Source organism: Armigeres subalbatus, chromosome 3 (genome assembly GCF_024139115.2).
Source record: "Armigeres subalbatus isolate Guangzhou_Male chromosome 3, GZ_Asu_2, whole genome shotgun sequence".
NCBI classification, from domain to species: Eukaryota; Metazoa; Arthropoda; class Insecta; order Diptera; family Culicidae; genus Armigeres; species Armigeres subalbatus.
The window spans coordinates 227,422,079-227,439,168 of NC_085141.1; the positions used below are offsets into that span (position 1 = coordinate 227,422,079).

A 17,090-nucleotide genomic window follows, 5' to 3' on the forward strand; every position below is an offset into this window, starting at 1 on the left:
AAGTTCCTCCAGGAATTCCTCCGGAAGTTCCTCCAGGAATTCCTCCGGAAGTTCCTCCAGGAATTCCTCGGAAGTTCCTCCAGGAATTCCTCCGAAGTTCCTCCAGGAATTCCTCCGGAAGTTCCTCAGGAATTCCTCCGAAGTTCCTCAAGAATTCCTCCGGAAGTTTCTCAAGAATTCCTCGGAAGTTCCTCAAGGAAATTCTTCGGAAGTTTCTCCAGGAATTCCTCCGGAAGTTCCTCAAGGAATTACTCTGGAAGTTCCTCAAGGAATTACTCTGGAAGTTCCTCAAGGAATTACTCTGGAAGTTCCTCAAGGAACTACTCTGGAAGTTCCTCAAGGAATTACTCTGGAAGTTCCTCAAGGAATTCCTCCGGAAGTTCCTCCAGGAATTCCTCCGGAAGTTCCTCCTGCAATTCCTCCGGAAGTTCCTCCTGCAATTCCTCCGGAAGTTCCTCCAGGAATTCCTCCTGAAGTTCATCCAGGAATACCTACGGAAGTTCCTCCAGGAATACCTTCGGAAGCTTCTCCAGGAATTCCTCCGGAAGTTCCTCCAGGAATTTCTCCGGAAGTTCCTCAAGGAATTTCTCCGGAAGTTCTCCAAGAAATTCCTCTGGAAGTTACTCAAGGAATTCCTCCGGAAGTTCCTCAAGGAATTCCTCCGGAAGTTCCTCAAGGAATTCCTCCGGAAGTTCCTCAAGGAATTCCTCCGGAAGTTCCTCAAGGAATTCCTCCGGAAGTTCCTCAAGGAATTTCTCCGGAAGTTCCTCAAGGAATTCCTCCGGAAGTTCCTCAAGGAATTCCTCCGGAAGTTCCTCAATAAATTCCTCCGGAAGTTCCTCAAAGAATTCCTCCGGAAGTTCCTCAAGGAGTTCCTCCGGCAGTTCCTCAAGTAATTCCTCCGGAAGTTCCTTAAAGAATTCTTCCGGAAGTTCCCCAAGGAAATCTTCCGGAAGTTCCTCAAAGAAATCCTCCGGAAGTTCCTCAAGAAATTACTCCAGAAGTTCCTCAAGAAATTCCTCCGGAAGTTCCTCCGGAAGTTCTTCCAGGAATTCCTCCGGAAGTTCCCCCAGGAATTCCTCCGGAAGTTCCTCCAGGAATTCCTTTGGAAGATCCGCCAGGAAGAACTTCCGGACGAGTTCCTAGAGGAACTTGCGGAAGAGTTTCTGGAGGAACTTGCGAGGTAGTTCCTGGAGGAACTTGCGAAGGAGTTCCTGGAGGAACTTCCGGAGGAGTTCTTTGAGGAACTTCTGGAGGGGTTGTTGGAGGAACTTCTGCAGGAGTTCCTTGAGAAACGTCTGGAGGAGTTCCTGGAGGAACTTCTGGAGTAGTTCCTGGAGGAATTTCTTGAGGATTTCCTGGAGGAACTTCTGGAGGAGTTCCTGGAAGAACTTCTGGAGGAGTTCCAGAAAGAACTTCTGGAGGAGTTCCTGGAGGAACTTCTGGCGGAGTTCCTGTAGGAACTTCTAGAGGAGCTCCTGGAGGATCTTCTGGAGGAGTTCCTGGAGAAACTTCTGGTGGAGTTCCTGAAGGAACTTCTGGAGGAGTTCCAGGAGGAACTTCTAGAGGAGTTCCTGGAGGATCTTCTGGAGGAGTTCCTGGAGGATCTTCTGGAGGAGTTCCTGGAGGAACTTCTGGAGGAGTTCCTGGAGGAACTTCTGGAGGAGTTCCTGGAGGAACTTCTGGAGGAGTTCCTGGAGGAACTTCTGAAGGAGTTTCTGGAAGAACTTCTGTAGGAGTTCCTGAAGGAACTACTGGAGGAATTCCTGGAGGAACTTCTGTAGGAGTTCCTGAAGGAACTTCTGGAGGAGTTCCTAGAGGAACTTCTGAAGGAGTTCCTGGAGGAACTTCTGAAGGAGTTCCTGGAGGAACTTCTGGAGGAACTCCTGGAGGAACTTCCGGAGGAATTCCTGGAGGTACTTTCGGAGGGATTCTTGGAGGAACTTCCGAAGAAATCCCTAGAGGTACTTCCGAAAGAATTCTTGGCGGAATTTCCGGAGGAATTGCTTGAAGAACTACCGGAGGAATCCCTTGGAGAACTTCCGGAGAAACTCCTTGAGGATCCGCCCGAAGAATTCCTTGAGGAACTTCCAGAGGAATTTCTTCCGGAGGAATTCCTTAAGGAAATTCCGGAGGAATTCCTTGAGAAATTTCCGGAGGAATTCCTTGAGGAATTTCCGGAGGAATTCCTTGAGATACTCCCAGAGGAATTCCTTGAGAACCTTCCAGAGGAATTCCTTGAAGATTTTCCGAAGGAATTCCGTGAGGAACTTCCGGAGGAATTGCTTGAGGAACTTCCGGAGGAATTCCTTGTGGAACTTCCGGAGGAATTCTTCGAGGAACTTCCGGAGGAATTCCTTGAGGAACTTCCGGAGGAATTCCTTGAGGAACTTCCGGAGGAATTCCTTGAGGAACTTCCGGAGGAATTCCTTGAGGAATTTCCGCAGGAATTCCTTGAGGAATTTCCGCAGGAATTCCTTGAGAACCTGCCAGAGGAATTCCTTGAGGAACTTCCAGAGGAAGGAACTTCTGCAGGAGTTCTTTGAGAAACGTCTGGAGGAGTTCCTGGAGGAACTTCTGGAGTAGTTCCTGGAGGAATTTTTTGAGGAGTTCCTGGAGGAACTACTGGAGGAGTTCCAGAAAGAACTTCTGGAGGAGTTCCTGGAGGAACTTCTGGCGGAGTTCCTGGAGGAACTTCTGGAGGAGTTCCAGGAGGAACTTCTAGAGGAGCTCCTGGAAGATCTTCGGGAGGAGTTCCTGGAGAAACTTCTGGCGGAGTTCCTGAAGGAACTTCTGGTGGAGTTTCTGAAGAAACTTCTGGAGGAGTTCCCGGAGGAACTTCTGTAGGAGTTCCTGGTGGAATTTCTGGAGGAATTTCTGGAGGAGTTCCTGAAGGAACTTCTGGAGGAATTCCTGGAGGAACTTCTGGAGGAATTCCTGGAGGAACTTCTGGAGGAGTTCCTGAAGGAATTTCTGAAGGAGTTCCTGGAGAAACTTCTGGAGGAGTTCCTGGAGGAACTTCTGGAGGAACTTCCGGAGCAACTTCTGGAGGAACTTCTGGAGGAACTTACGGAGGAATTCCTGGAGGTACTTACGTAGTAATTCCTGGAGGTACTTCCGGAGGAATTCCTGTAGGTACTTTCGGAGGAATTCTTGGAGGAACTTCCGAAGAAATCCCTAGAAGTACTTCCGAAAGAATTCTTGGAGGAACTTCCGGAGGAATTGCTTGAAGAACTACCGGAGGAATTCCTTGGAGAACTTCCGGAGAAATTCCTTGAGGAACCTCCCGAAGAATTCCTTGAGGAATTTCCAGATGAATTTCTTGAGGAGCTTCCGGAGGAATTCCTTAAAGAAATTCCGGAGGAATTCCTTGAGGAATTTCATGAGGAATTCCTTGAGGAACTCCCGGAGGAATTCCTTGAGAACCTTCCAGAGGAATTCCTTGACGATTTTCCGAAGGAATACCGTGAGGAACTTCCGCAGGAATTGCTTGAAGAACTTCCGGAGGAATTCCTTGTGGAACTTCCGGAGGAATTCTTCGAGGAACTTCCGGAGGAATTCTTTGAGGAAGTTCCGGAGGAATTCCTTGAGGAATTTTCGGAGGAATTCCTTGAGGAATTTCCGGAGGAATTCCTTGAGGAATTTCCGGAGGAATTCCTTGAGGAATTTCCGGAGGAATTCCTTGAGGAATTTCCGGAGGAATTCCTTGAGGAACTTCCGGAGGAATTCCTTGAGGAACTTCCGGAGGAATTCCTTGAGGAACTTCCGGAGGAATTCCTTGAGGAACTTCCGGAGGAATTCCTTGAGGAACTTACGGAGGAATTCCTTGAGGAACTTCCGGAGGAATTCCTTGAGGAACTTCCGGAGGAATTCCTTGAGGAACTTCCTGAGGAATTCCTTGAGGAACTTCCGGAGGAATTCCTTGAGGAACTTCCGGAGGAATTCCTTGAGGAACTTCCGGAGGAATTCCTTGAGGAACTTCCGGAGGAATTTCTTGAGGAACTTCCGGAGGAATTCCTTGAGAACCTGCCAGAGGAATTCCTTGAGGAACTTCCGGAGGAATTCCTTGAGGAACTTCCGGAGGAATTCCTTGAGGAACTTTCGGAGGAATTCCTTAAGAATTTCCGGAGGAATTCCTTGAGAACCTTACGGAGGAATTCCTTGAGGAACTTCCGGAGGAATTCCTTGAGGAACTTTCGGAGGAATTCCTTGAGAAACTTCCGGAGGAATTCCTTGAGAAACTTCCGGAGGAATTCCTTGAGAAACTTCCGGAGGAATTCCTTGAGGAACTTCCAGAGGAATTCCTTGAGGAACTTCCAGAGGAATTCCTTGAGGAACCTTACGGAGAAATTCCTTGAGGAACCTTACGGAGGAATTCCTTGAGGAACTTCCGGAGGAATTCCTTGAGGAACTTCCGGAGTAATTCCTTGAGGAACTTCCGGAGGAATTCCTTGAGGAACTTCCGGAGAAAATCCTTGAGGAACTTCCGGAGGAACTCTTGGAGGAACTTCGTCACGCCGCCGTCGCTGACTGAAAATGGTCTATCACGCCGCCGCCGATAACATTTCAATATGCGTACAGCTCTAGCTCCCATAAGCTCGATTTTTAAAATGTCATCATAGGGTCATCAACTGGAACGGTTCAAGGTTCAAGTTCCAATCCCTTATTCATGAGAAATCACGAATTTTAAGCCGACGAACGGCACCAATATGTTCAATTCCGTAAATTTTCTCTTAGGTTCCCACCGGAACCGGCTCCAAGTTGGCCAACTTATTGTGACTAAACTCACTTTGAAGTACTCACCATTCGCTTATTCGTGAAAAAACACGAATTATAAGCCGTTGAACGGCACCAATATGATCCAATTCGTAAATGTCCTCATTGGGTTCCCACCGGAACCGGCTCCAGGTTGGCCATCGGAGGGTGACCAAACTCACTTGGAAATATTCGACATGAGTTCAAATCGCTTATTCGAGTAAAATTAAGCCGTCGAACGACACTAATATGATCAAATCCGTAAATGTCTTCATTGGGTTCCCACCGGAATCGGCTCCAGGTTGGCCACCTGAAGGTGACCAAAATAACTTGGAAGTACTCAGCATGAGTTCCATTTGCTTATGTGTGGAAAATACCAAATTTCAATCCGTTGAACTGCGCCAATATGCCCAATTCGGTATGTCCTCTTTGGGTTCCCACCGGAACTGGGTCCAGGTTGGCCACCTAAAGGTTACCAAACTCCCCTGGAAGTACTCGGCATGAGTTCTAGTCGCTTATTTGAAGAAATTCCCGAATTTTAAGCCGTCGAACGGCACCAATATGATCAAATCCGTAATTGTCCTCATTGGGTTCCCACCGGAACCGGCTCCAGGTTGGCCATCTGAGTGTGACCAAATTCACTTGGAAATATTCGGCATGAGTTCGAATCGCTTATTCGAGTAAAATCCCGAAGTTTAAGCCGTCGAACGACACCAACATGATCAAATCCGTAAATGTCCTCATAGGGTTCCCACCGGAACCGACTCCAGGTTGGCCACCTGAAGGTGACCAAAATAACTTGGAAGTACTCAGCATGAGTTCCATTTGCTTATGTGTGGAAAATACCAAATTTCAAGCCGTTGAACTGCGCCAATATGCCCAATTCGGTATGTCCTCTTTGGGTTCCCACCGGAACTGGGTCCAGGTTGGCCACCTAAAGGTTACCAAACTCCCCTGGAAGTACTCGGCATGAGTTCTAGTCGCTTATTTGAAGAAATTCCCGAATTTTAAGCCGTCGAACGGCACCAATATGATCAAATCCGTAATTGTCCTCATTGGGTTCCCACCGGAACCGGCTCCAGGTTGGCCATCTGAGTGTGACCAAATTCACTTGGAAATATTCGGCATGAGTTCGAATCGCTTATTCGAGTAAAATCCCGAAGTTTAAGCCGTCGAACGACACCAATATGATCAAATCCGTAAATGTCCTCATTGGGTTCCCACCGGAACCGGCTCCAGGTTGGCCACCTGAAGGTGGTCAAACACACTTTAAAGTATAATGCATGAGCTCCTTTTGCTTTTGTGAATGAATTCAAGTCATTTGGGTATTTATACGGTTCCAATATATCCATTTCGGAAGTGTCCACTTTAGGTCCCTACCGGAACCGATATCAAGCAGCCATGTACCCGGAACCAATTGCTGGGTCCTTGAAATCTCAAATATAACATATGATTGCATTTAGATTCACCATTCATAGATTTTTCATGAACAAAATCATTTTTTCGTGAGTTTCTTGGAAAAATTACATTCTGGGTTACCATAGGTACCCCACGGGTTTTGGCCTCAATCCGGAATCATTACGAAAATTCACGTCCTCAAGCCATTTCCTGAAAATATATTAAATTTTCGATCCAACCATGCCTGTTTCGTTAAAATCGGGTGATCCTTGACGAAACTCCCCACCTGAAGGTGACCAAAATAACTTGGAAGTACTCAGAACTGGGTCCAGGTTGGCCACCTAAAGGTTACCAAACTCCCCTGTAAGTACTCGGCATGAGTTCTAGTCGCTTGTTTGAGGAAAATCCCGAATTTTAAGCCGTCGAACGGCACCAATATGATCAAATCCGTAATTGTCCTCATTGGGTTCCCACCGGAACCGGCTCCAGGTTGGCCATCTGAGTGTGACCAAATTCACTTGGAAATATTCGGCATGAGTTCGAATCGCTTATTCGAGTAAAATCCCGAAGTTTAAGCCGTCGAACGACACCAACATGATCAAATCCGTAAATGTCCTTATTGGGTACCCACCGGAACCGGCTCCAGGTTGGCCACCTGAAGGTGGTCAAACACACTTTAAAGTATAATGCATGAGCTCCTTTTGCTTTTGTGAATGAATTCAAGTCATTTGGGTATTTATACGGTTCCAATATATCCATTTCGGAAGTGTCCACTTTAGGTCCCTACCGGAACCGATATCAAGCAGCCATGTACCCGGAACCAATTGCTGGGTCCTTGAAATCTCAAATATAACATATGATTGCATTTAGATTCACCATTCATAGATTTTTCATGAACAAAATCATTTTTTCGTGAGTTTCTTGGAAAAATTACATTCTGGGTTACCATAGGTACCCCACGGGGTTTTGGCCTCAATCCGGAACCATTACGAAAATTCACGCCCTCAAGTCATTTCCTGAAAATATATTAAATTTTCGATCCAACCATGCCTGTTTCGTTAAAATCGGGTGGTCCTTGACGAAATGAGAGCAAATTGAAAAATAATTTTGGGTCGTTTTCGTCTGCTGGTATCGTAAAGGTCAATGTGTTTTTTTAATCTAAAGATTAAGTTCAACACCGGCCTCTTGAAAGAAGAATTCTGAGCCTTTTGAAGGGAGTATTTCTAGTTTCTTGAAGGGAGTCTTACGAGTCTTTTTAAAGGAGGCTTCCGAGCCTTCTGAGAGGAGGCTTCCGTGCTTCTTGAAAGGAGTCTTTAGAGCCTCTTGAAAAGAGACTTCCAAGCCTCATGGAAGGAGGCCTCCAAGCCTCTTAAAAGGGGGCTTCCAAACCTCTAGCAACGAAGCTACTGAGCTTCCCAGAAAAAAGGTCTTTATGTCTCTCAGAGGCTTTCGCCTTCAGATTCTTGATTTTAATTCAGAAATATATTCCTTACATATTATTCAACATTTTGTCTCTATGGTAGATTCCATTGAAGATTTTTAAACGACGTTGTGTCCTTGGGATAAAAAGATTCAGGATTCAAAGGTTTTCGATTTACTGATCGCCATGCATATTATGTACAATACAAAGTCTTAGAATAAAAAATTGTCAGAACTTTATCAAAAAGTTTTTTATTACAATTTTTATTCATCCGCCATTACGCATTTACGTCCGAGGTACCCCCTAAGGCCAGCAAAGGTACCCCCAGGGGTACATGTACCCCAGGTTGAGAACCGCTGATGTAGGATATCTAACTTCTGCAACTTTGTAGGACAACGCATGCCGGCTTTGGAACTGATGGTCAGAAGAACTTTTTTGGATTCATGACATTTCTACAGCTCGCCTTTGAAGTCGAAGACCAACATTATGCTTATGGGAGAATTTTGTTGTTACATTGCTGCGGTTCATATTCAAAGCATGATCGAATGAATCAACTAGTTTTGGACATTTTTAAAAGTCAGCCCTCCAAAAACCGATAGTTTCTGTTATTTTTTTCTTATAGTCAAACGGGTGAGTTGAACACATTGGTTTTGTTGGTTTTGATTTTTCAAATTTATTTAAAATGCAATCGGAGCTCCAGAATATTCTCATTTGGGGTGTGCTGTCCAGTTCTTACTAAGAACTAAGAATATTATCCAATTTACTACTATCCATGAAATTTAAAGAAATATATGGGAAAATACACCTCTGTTACTATTTCGTACAAGAAATTGAATGGAAGAGCCCGATTGAGCCAAGATTTGCAAGAAATGAAGTTAACATGCCCATGAACAGTCCGACATAAAATTCTACTATCTTCTATATATATAAAACTCAATGTTTGTATGTTTGTATGTATGTTTGTATGTATGTTTGTATGTATGTTCCAGCATAACTTCTGAACCCATTGACCGATTTCAACCAAATTTGGAACACACATACTTTATCTTAAGGAGACGACGATAGGGGGGTTAGGGATGCTCTTTGGAAAAGGGGGAGGGTGTGGGGGGAGGTGTATTGCTTAGTTATTGATCAACTCAGTGTACCTTATGAACCCCTTGGCCGATTTCAACCAAATTTGGAACACACATTCTTTATCTTAAGGAGACGACATTGAAGGAGGGCTAAGCATGTTCTTTGGAAAAGGGGGAGGGTGTGCGGGGAGGAGTATTGCTCAGTTATTAATCATCTCAGTGTAGCCTCTGAACCCCTTGGCCGATTTCAACCAAATTTGGAACACACATTCTTTGTCTTAAGGAAACGACGATAGGGGGGTTGGGGATGCTCTTTGGAAAAGGGGAGGGTTACGGGGGTATTGCTAAGTTATTGATCAACTCTGTGTAGCTTCTGAACCCATTGGCCGTTTTCAACCAAATTTGGAACACACATTCTTCATATTAAGGAGACGACGATAGCGTGATTAGGGATGCTCTTTGAAAATAGGGAGGGTATGGAGGGAGGAGTATTGTTCAGCAATCGATCAACTAAATGTAAGTCTTGAACCCAATGACCGATTTGAACTAAATTTGTATCAAATATTGTATGTCCTAAGGAAACAATATAAGTGGATGTGGGTAGGTAATTTTAAAAGGGAATGGTGTGAGAGAGGGGTATTGTTTAGTTATCGAACAATTCAGCATAACTTTTGAACCCATTTACCGATGTCCACTAAATTTGGAACCCATATTCTCTGTTTAAGGAAGACTATATCAGATTGGATAGGAGTGTCATAGCTGAATGAGAGAGATGGTATATTTTTTAAACGAACAGTTTAGTATACCTTTTTACCGCATGGGTCAATTCAAACCAATTTTGTAAAAACATATTCGCTGCCCAAAACTATAATATAGAGGCTGGGAGAAACTTTTGGAATGTAGGAGGTTGTTGGGGTTAGGTATTGTTCAGAATACGTCTTAATTTAAAATCCCTCTTATTTAGTTCATTCGAGGTTCTTTCACATTGTACAATGCTCCGAAAACAAATTTCCCGAATTCCTTAAAAATAGCAAATCCTCGACAATAACATTTTCCCGTTAATAACAGTTCCCCAAAAATGACTTCAACTTTAACTTCCCTGAAAATGACATATCCCTGAATGAAGCAGGCCATTAACATAACAATATTTGGCTTAAGGTCATTTGACATGAAGGGCATTTGGGATAATTATGAACAGCATCAGAAAAATCTTTCATAGAAAGTATGCATTTGTTGGGTATAGAGCAATGATTATTGTTACCCTTCATCGGAATCATGGTTTGCCCAGTGAAAAGCAATAATTAATGTGTTTCCTTCTGGATGGTGGATGTGATTGCTTCTTTAAAAGTAGGCATTTGCCCGGAATAAGGCAATGGTGAGTGTGATCCCTTCTTTAAAAATGGACGTTTGCCCGGAATAAAGCATCGGTGGATTTTTTTGTTAAATATCTTGGCTGTGCATATGCACAGCATATGTTTCGAAATGGACAAATTGATATGAAATTTGCGAAAAAGAATCCACGTGTCTTGGAGGGACTCGAACCCTCAACCTCCTACTCTCTAGATAGGCGTGATAACCCCTACACAACAAGACCACTTAAAGGTCACGTTTGCGGAAAAGCCATCAGAATCCGAGTACCAACCTCCACCGCGGTTAGCTCTCTTTTTTGCAAATTGTACTTGACTCGACTGAAGTACGAGACACTGAAGACGACCTTACAGTTGAGGTCGAAATACGTATATGTAAAAGTGTTACGAGGTGGTAGAATTAAATGGAATTGTGGACCCTCCTTAGCCGTGCGGTAAGACGCGCAGCTACAAAGCAAGACCATGCTGAGGTTGGCTGGGTTCGATTCCCGGTGCCGGTCTAGGCAAGTTTCGGATTGGAAATTGTCTCGACTTCCCTGAGTATAAAAGTATCATCTTGTTAGCCTCATGATATACGAATGCAAAAATGGTAACTTGGCTTAGAAACCTCGCAGTTAATAACTATGGGAGTGCTTAATGAACACTGCGAGGCGGCTCTGTCCCAGTGTAGGGATGTAATGCCAATAAGCAGAAGTTATATCTCCCGAATCAGTTCTTTATCATGACAGCTCGCGAAAAAAGTCTCTCGCGGTATGCTACATAACGTATTTTGTTGTATTTGTATACTGAGATGATAAGTGAAAGAGTTTTTCATTCTCTTCAGGTTTCAATCCCTGATGTGGAAATATCGGAAAACAGTAATTTGGAGCTTGATGGCACCATTAACTTCCCGCCCACAGAAGGAATCACCTTTGAGAAAAATGCTAAATATTTAGCATAACGAAAAAAAAGTTTTTGATTGTTTATCATTCATGTGTTTATTGATTGTTTTCAATAGTTTCACTATTGGTTCTCGCGGTTTTCAGCATAACATTTTGCATTAAATTTAGCAAGGAAAAAAAAGGTCGCAGCAAGCATTGCGCGTGGACGCATGCATCTTAAAGTTGCTGTCATTTTTTTTCATTTTATTTTTCCGTTTTTCTTTTGATATGTTTTAGTTAATTTGAAAGTTTGTGTTAAATGTGGTTCGGCAAGTGAAGCAAAAAATAGTAGATTAGTAGGTTCAAGTGGTTCCGGTGAATATTTTTAAGCCATAAGTGTCGTGTGTGATTTGAAAAAAGAAGCCAAATTATATGAAGATCCCGTTACCAAGTTAAGTTTTTACCCTTTTAATATTTTCATTTTCTTTGCTCAATGAAATGCTTTGTATGAAATGATCAAAAATCCCATATTAATAACACCATAATGGAATACATTAGTTCACGAGATCCAAATTAAAAATATTACTACCTCTGAACTGTTGATCCGATTTTCTGCTTAATTATTACAAGCAGATACAACTCCATTTCCAGATAAAACATATGTATTCTGTTGAAATTTACTTCACAACAAATAAAGTAAATGCCATTTCACGATAAATAAAATTATACTTTAAAAAATTTCATAGAGATTGATATAGGTTTGAAATTCACAACTTCTTAAATAATCCAAACTGTTTTCATGGCTTACAGTATTTTTATTTCTTAAGTATTATCAACCTACAGTTTTATTTAAAAAAAAAAGTTGAATACATTTCCTTTGTAAAATTCACCTCATTTTTGTAAAATAAGGTGTTTCAAAAAGATAAGACATGGCGAACATAAAATTGAACGGTTAATAGGCTAGGCTATTAGCCAGGGCAAGGCTAATACCTTCGCCCCATCCGAGGAAAATCATCGGCAAGGATAATGGAGTGACATAAATTTCTTAGCAAAGTCACTCCCAACGTATTTCCACAAATTTTCTATCATTTGCTTATAATGATACTCCTAAACCACATACCCTACCCACCATCCAATTCCTTGACATCTATGAGGGCGTCGGTGAGTCGCTGGCCTCTCGTTAGGTAGATGTCATATCATCATTTCCTTCCCTTTCCTAGTAACGGAGAAGATGGGCGTGGCCGGCAATGATAGCTTTCATGTTTTATCATTTTGGACCCCCAATTGGATTTCCATTGAATCCCAAATGGAAATCCATAAGCAATTGGGGTAAGAAAGGTAAAGAATATACATGACAACTATCAGTATGCAATCTACGAAATACTCCGTTACAACGCAACGCAACGCAACGCATTTTGCATTAAATTTAGCAAGAATTTACCGTAACATAGTTCTAACATAGTAACATAGTAATATAGTTCTTCATCGTAAATGGTGCCATCTAGTTCCAAACTACTGTTTTTCGATGTTTTCCCATACATTTTTCTATGTAATAAATTTCCACTGAGTTTAGCACCGTTCAAACAATGACGGATTTGGCTGAAATTTTGTTCAGACCATCAGGGCATCAAAAAGAACAAAATAAGCGGGCGGCTCATCAATAAATTTTAAATAAGTTTTTACATACTAATTTGGGCTATCATAGTGTGCGTATGTGTGGAAATTCTTAAATTTACATATCGCTCATTTTTAAGGTTAAACATGATTAATTTAAAAAAAATAATCGTCCAAGGCGAAATTCATGTTTCAACGCTATTGAGTTTCATTCAGATCATGGACCGATTTAGTTAGTTCTGGATTATTTAATTTTGACATCTCTGGAAATCACGAGTATACTACCTTTGTAGCAAAGTTACCAAAGGTACCTCATAGATAGGCAGCTTGATTTGCGGGTTATCATTCGTTTTTATTGTCACCGATCAAATTCACCTACTGGTAATTAATTTTACCTTGACACCCGCTCAGTCGTGTTGGTTAGTTGAGTAGTTTGATCTCGTTTTAAATACTGGAGACTGAAAATATTTCAAGGTGGATTAATCTCGGTTTTTAATGTTAAACATGTTACTGTTTGGAGTATCATATCTACCGTACAACGCGGCTTTGCAATTCAAAACCAAAGTTTGTTTGAAGTTTGAAGAGTTGATCAGTATCTACAATTACAGTAATATTTGAAAACGTGATAGAATCGATGGTAGACAAAAACGGGGAGTTACAAAATCGAGTCGACACTGTATCTGTAACGGCCTAATATATGAAATATTATTAAATATTAAATATTTTTAATGCAATTGTCACATTTCGTATGGCTTATAAAATAATTTTAAATTTTTATTTTCATTCTATGATGACGCACCTTATACGTCAATAAGTCAAAGAGAAGGTAGAATTATAAAATATGCGCCAGCATAATCACCTATGCTCAATACATCAATGGAAACATGATGCTACCTCCAAGTTCCCTCTGTATGCGTTTATGCTCCAGCGTCGTTGCTATGCGCTTGTGTATACCGACAGAAAAGCTTCTTTCGACGGTAGCCGGTGCTAGCGGGCGCCACCGCTCTCGCAAAGCTTTGCGCTCCTCGGTGTATGCGTTTTGTGATGGTATTGTCGAGTTGTGATGCGCTACGCTCGCTCAGTCTTTGAGAGACCGTCGTGCGGTGAAGGCGTACTGCGTTTCGATATCGCGGAAATCAGTATCAGTACCGTTTTTTTTCTTGATTCAGTTTTGTGCATTAGAACGCGCGGAAGGGTGAAACGGCAATAAAAATTGCTTGCATTAGTTGCCTCTCTGTCGGTGTTTTTTCTTTTCCGCCGTCCTCGTTTCGCGCTGGCCGTCGTCATCGTCTGTCGTTGGGGACGACTGAGGAAGCAGTGAGAAGAGGGTGAACTGAAAAGGCGACGAGAAAAACATCGCTTACTACCATCTGAAGGGGGAGGTGAAAACTCGGATCATCCGCAAACTTTTGTGGGCAGTGGATTCGCGCGAAGGACGGGAAGATTGTTTTCGGGGGGAAAGGAATAAAAAGAAGAAGATTGGTGAGCTTGTTGAGAATCGTCAGGCTTGGATCGGCTCTATTGTGCGTATTTATGTTGTGTGGGGTGGCAGGAAAAGAAATGAATGAACCCCTGAGATAGAGCGTACATGACACACAGGCTTACTCCAAATTGTGCGATAAGTATGTAAGTGCTCGTAATGACATTACATTGATTATTGATAATAAGATAAAACTACCGAATTAGAGGTCTGCGAAACAACCATGATTCATTACCGTTTTGTTTCTTACCGCACAAATGGAAGTAAGCCTGTATTGTTAAGTATTGATATTATTATGCTCGCGTATGGAAGGCCAGTCAATATGGAAATTAACCCTGTTGGTTTTATAGCGAGAGCTCTTGCATCACAGACTTGTTAGTTTACGAGCAGCTAACGACGTAAAAAGAATAGCAACACAGTGTACGCACATGTCGCATATTGTGTGTGCTTTGAATGCATTTTAATTGTGCATTTGCAAGCAATCCATCGTCGATTTAGAACTCCCAAAAGGTGGGTGTGCACTTGTGACATTAGTGCCATGTTCTAGTGTTGGTGCTTATTTGTTCCGTACGGAATGGGTCGATAGCTCGTGGATGCCACCTGAATGAGTGTGTGTTTTTTTCTTCCGATCGTTTTGGTAGCTTATGATTAATTAAAATAAAATTAAACAACTGCGCCGGGTAGAATTGAATGCTTAAGAAAATAGCAACCTAAAATTCACATGTGCAAAGTGAAATGAAAAACGAAAGTGTCGAGAAGAAAACCAAGGGAAGAAGAAACCTAATCAAAAGCTAGAAAGTTAAACCCACTCGAAAGAAGCAAATAAACGTGCAAAGAGTGCAGCAACATAACAAGTGTATCATTCCTGTCCACTGCTTACAGGCAAATACAATTGCTGTAACGACGCAGACACAAATATTTATGGATTAATTTGTGCTGCCATTCTTGTTGCTTTATTAGGATTTAGCTGACATCGCCGTAGATACCACTATGGATATTAAGGTAAGTTGTTTAATAGGGAAATTAAAGTCATGTATTTATAAAATAATTATGGGAATGGCTCGCCACTCATAGCTCCTATCAGTGGTGTAGCCACGGGTGGGGTTTTGGGCATAACTCCCCCCCCTCAAAGATAACATTTTCAGAAGAAATTTTTTTTCGAACCCTCTCAAATTGAAAGAATGTTCAGAAATGTTCAACCCATCAAAAGAAAAATAATGAAAAAGAAATTGATTTTTGCCTTATTTTTGTGATTTTTTCAGCAGTAAGCACGCATGTTAGCAAAAATAAGCAACGAGATTTGTTTTGTATTTTTTATTTTGCCATAGGGAGCATCCTTAAATTACGTAACGCTTAGAAGGGGCCGGAGTGTGACAATTCGTACAATAATTTCAAATGATTCATACATAAAGTGTGACATAGGGGTAGGGGGTTGGAAATGATGATTTTTTGCGTTGCGTAATTAAAGGATCTTCCCAGGAAAATATTCCTCACGAAAAATATTCTTATTTCCCTCACGTCGCATTACAGTCATTCATCCATGAGTCGATATTGAAGAGACCATCAAATTCCTCCGAATATCCTCGGAAATTTCTCCGAATTTCCTTGGGAAGTTCTTCCGACTTTCCTCGGAAAATTCCTCCAAATTTCCTTAGGAAATTTTCTCGGGAAATTCGGAGGAATCTCGGTAAATTCCCTCGAATTTCCTCGGGAAATTCCCTCGAATTTCCTCGGGAAATTCCCTCGAATTTCCTCGGGAAATTCCCACGAATTTCCTCGGGAAATTCCCACGAATTTCCTCGGGAAATTCCCACGAATTTCCTCGGGAAATTCCCACGAGTTTCCTCGGGAAATTCCCACGAATTTCCTCGGGAAATTTCCACGAATTTCCTCGGGAAATTCCCACGAATTTCCTCGAAATTCCACGAATTTCCTCGGGAAACTCCCACGAATTTCCTCGGGAAATTACCACGACTTTCCTCGGGAAATTCCCACGCATTTTCTCGGGAAATTCCCACAAATTTCCTCGGGAAATTTCCACGAATTTCCTCGGGAAATTCCCACGAATTTCCTCGGGAAATTCCCACGAATTTCCTCGGGAAATTCCCACGAATTTCCTCGAAATTTCACGAATTTCCTCGAAATTCCACGAGTTCCTCGAAATTCCCACGAATTTCCTCGAAATTCCACGAATTTCCTCGAAATTCCACGACTTTCCTCGGGAAATTCCCACGAATTTCCTCGGGAAATTCCCACGAATTTCCTCGGGAAATTCCCACGAATTTTCTCGGGAAATTCCCACGAATTTTCTCGGGAAATTCCCACGAATTTCCTCGGGAAATTTCCACGAATTTCCTCGGGAAATTCCCACGAATTTCCTCGGGAAATTCCAACGAATTTCCTCGGGAAATTCCCACGAATTTTCTCGGGAAATTCCCACGAATTTCCTCGGGAAATTTCCACGAATTTCCTCGGGAAATTCCCACGAATTTCCTCGGGAAATTCCAACGAATTTCCTCGGGAAATTCCCACGAATTTCCTCGGGAAATTCCTTTGAATTTCCTCGGGAAATTCCCACGAATTTCCTCGAAATTCCACGAATTCCTCAGGAAATTCCACGAATTTCCCCTCGGAAATTCCACGAATTTCCTCGAAATTCACGAATTCCTCGGGAAATTCACGAATTCCTCGAAATTCCCACGAATTTCCTCGAAATTCACGAATTCCTCGAAATTCACGAATTTCCTCGAAATTCCACGAATTCCTCAGGAAATTCCACGAATTTCCTCGAAATTCCACGAATTTCCTCAGGAAATTCCACGAATTCCTCGGAAATTCCCACGAATTTCCTCGGGAAATTCCCACGAATTTCCTCGGGAAATTCCCACGAATTTCCTCGGGAAATTCCCACGAATTTCCTCGGGAAATTCCCACGAATTTCCTCGGGAAATTCCCACGAATTTCCTCGGGAAATTCCCACGAATTTCCTCGGGAAATTCCCACGAATTTCCTCGGGAAATTCCCTCGAATTTCCTCGGGAAATTCCCTCGAATTTCCCCCCCAGGAAATTCCTCGAATTTCCCCCCAAGGAAATTCCTCGAATTCCTCGAAATTCCTCGAATT

General features: G+C 42.5%; 1 protein-coding gene across 6 annotated transcripts in view; it reads left to right on the forward strand.

Annotated features, from left to right (window-relative positions):
• Positions 1-13,567: 13,567 nt before the first annotated feature.
• The window catches only part of LOC134220547 (uncharacterized), a 120,109-nt gene continuing 116,586 nt past the window's right edge, over positions 13,568-17,090 (forward strand). Inside the window, exons 1-3 of one of the 6 annotated variants that reach the window (XM_062699633.1) lie at positions 13,583-14,010; positions 14,318-14,477; positions 14,609-14,969. In XM_062699633.1, coding sequence (XP_062555617.1) covers positions 14,958-14,969 — 12 coding nt within the window. In that variant the 5' untranslated portion in view covers positions 13,583-14,010; positions 14,318-14,477; positions 14,609-14,957. Of the gene's footprint in view, positions 14,015-14,317; positions 14,478-14,608; positions 14,970-17,090 lie in introns of all 6 variants that reach the window. The other 5 variants (XM_062699635.1, XM_062699631.1, XM_062699636.1 and 2 more) reach the window with 5 other exon arrangements.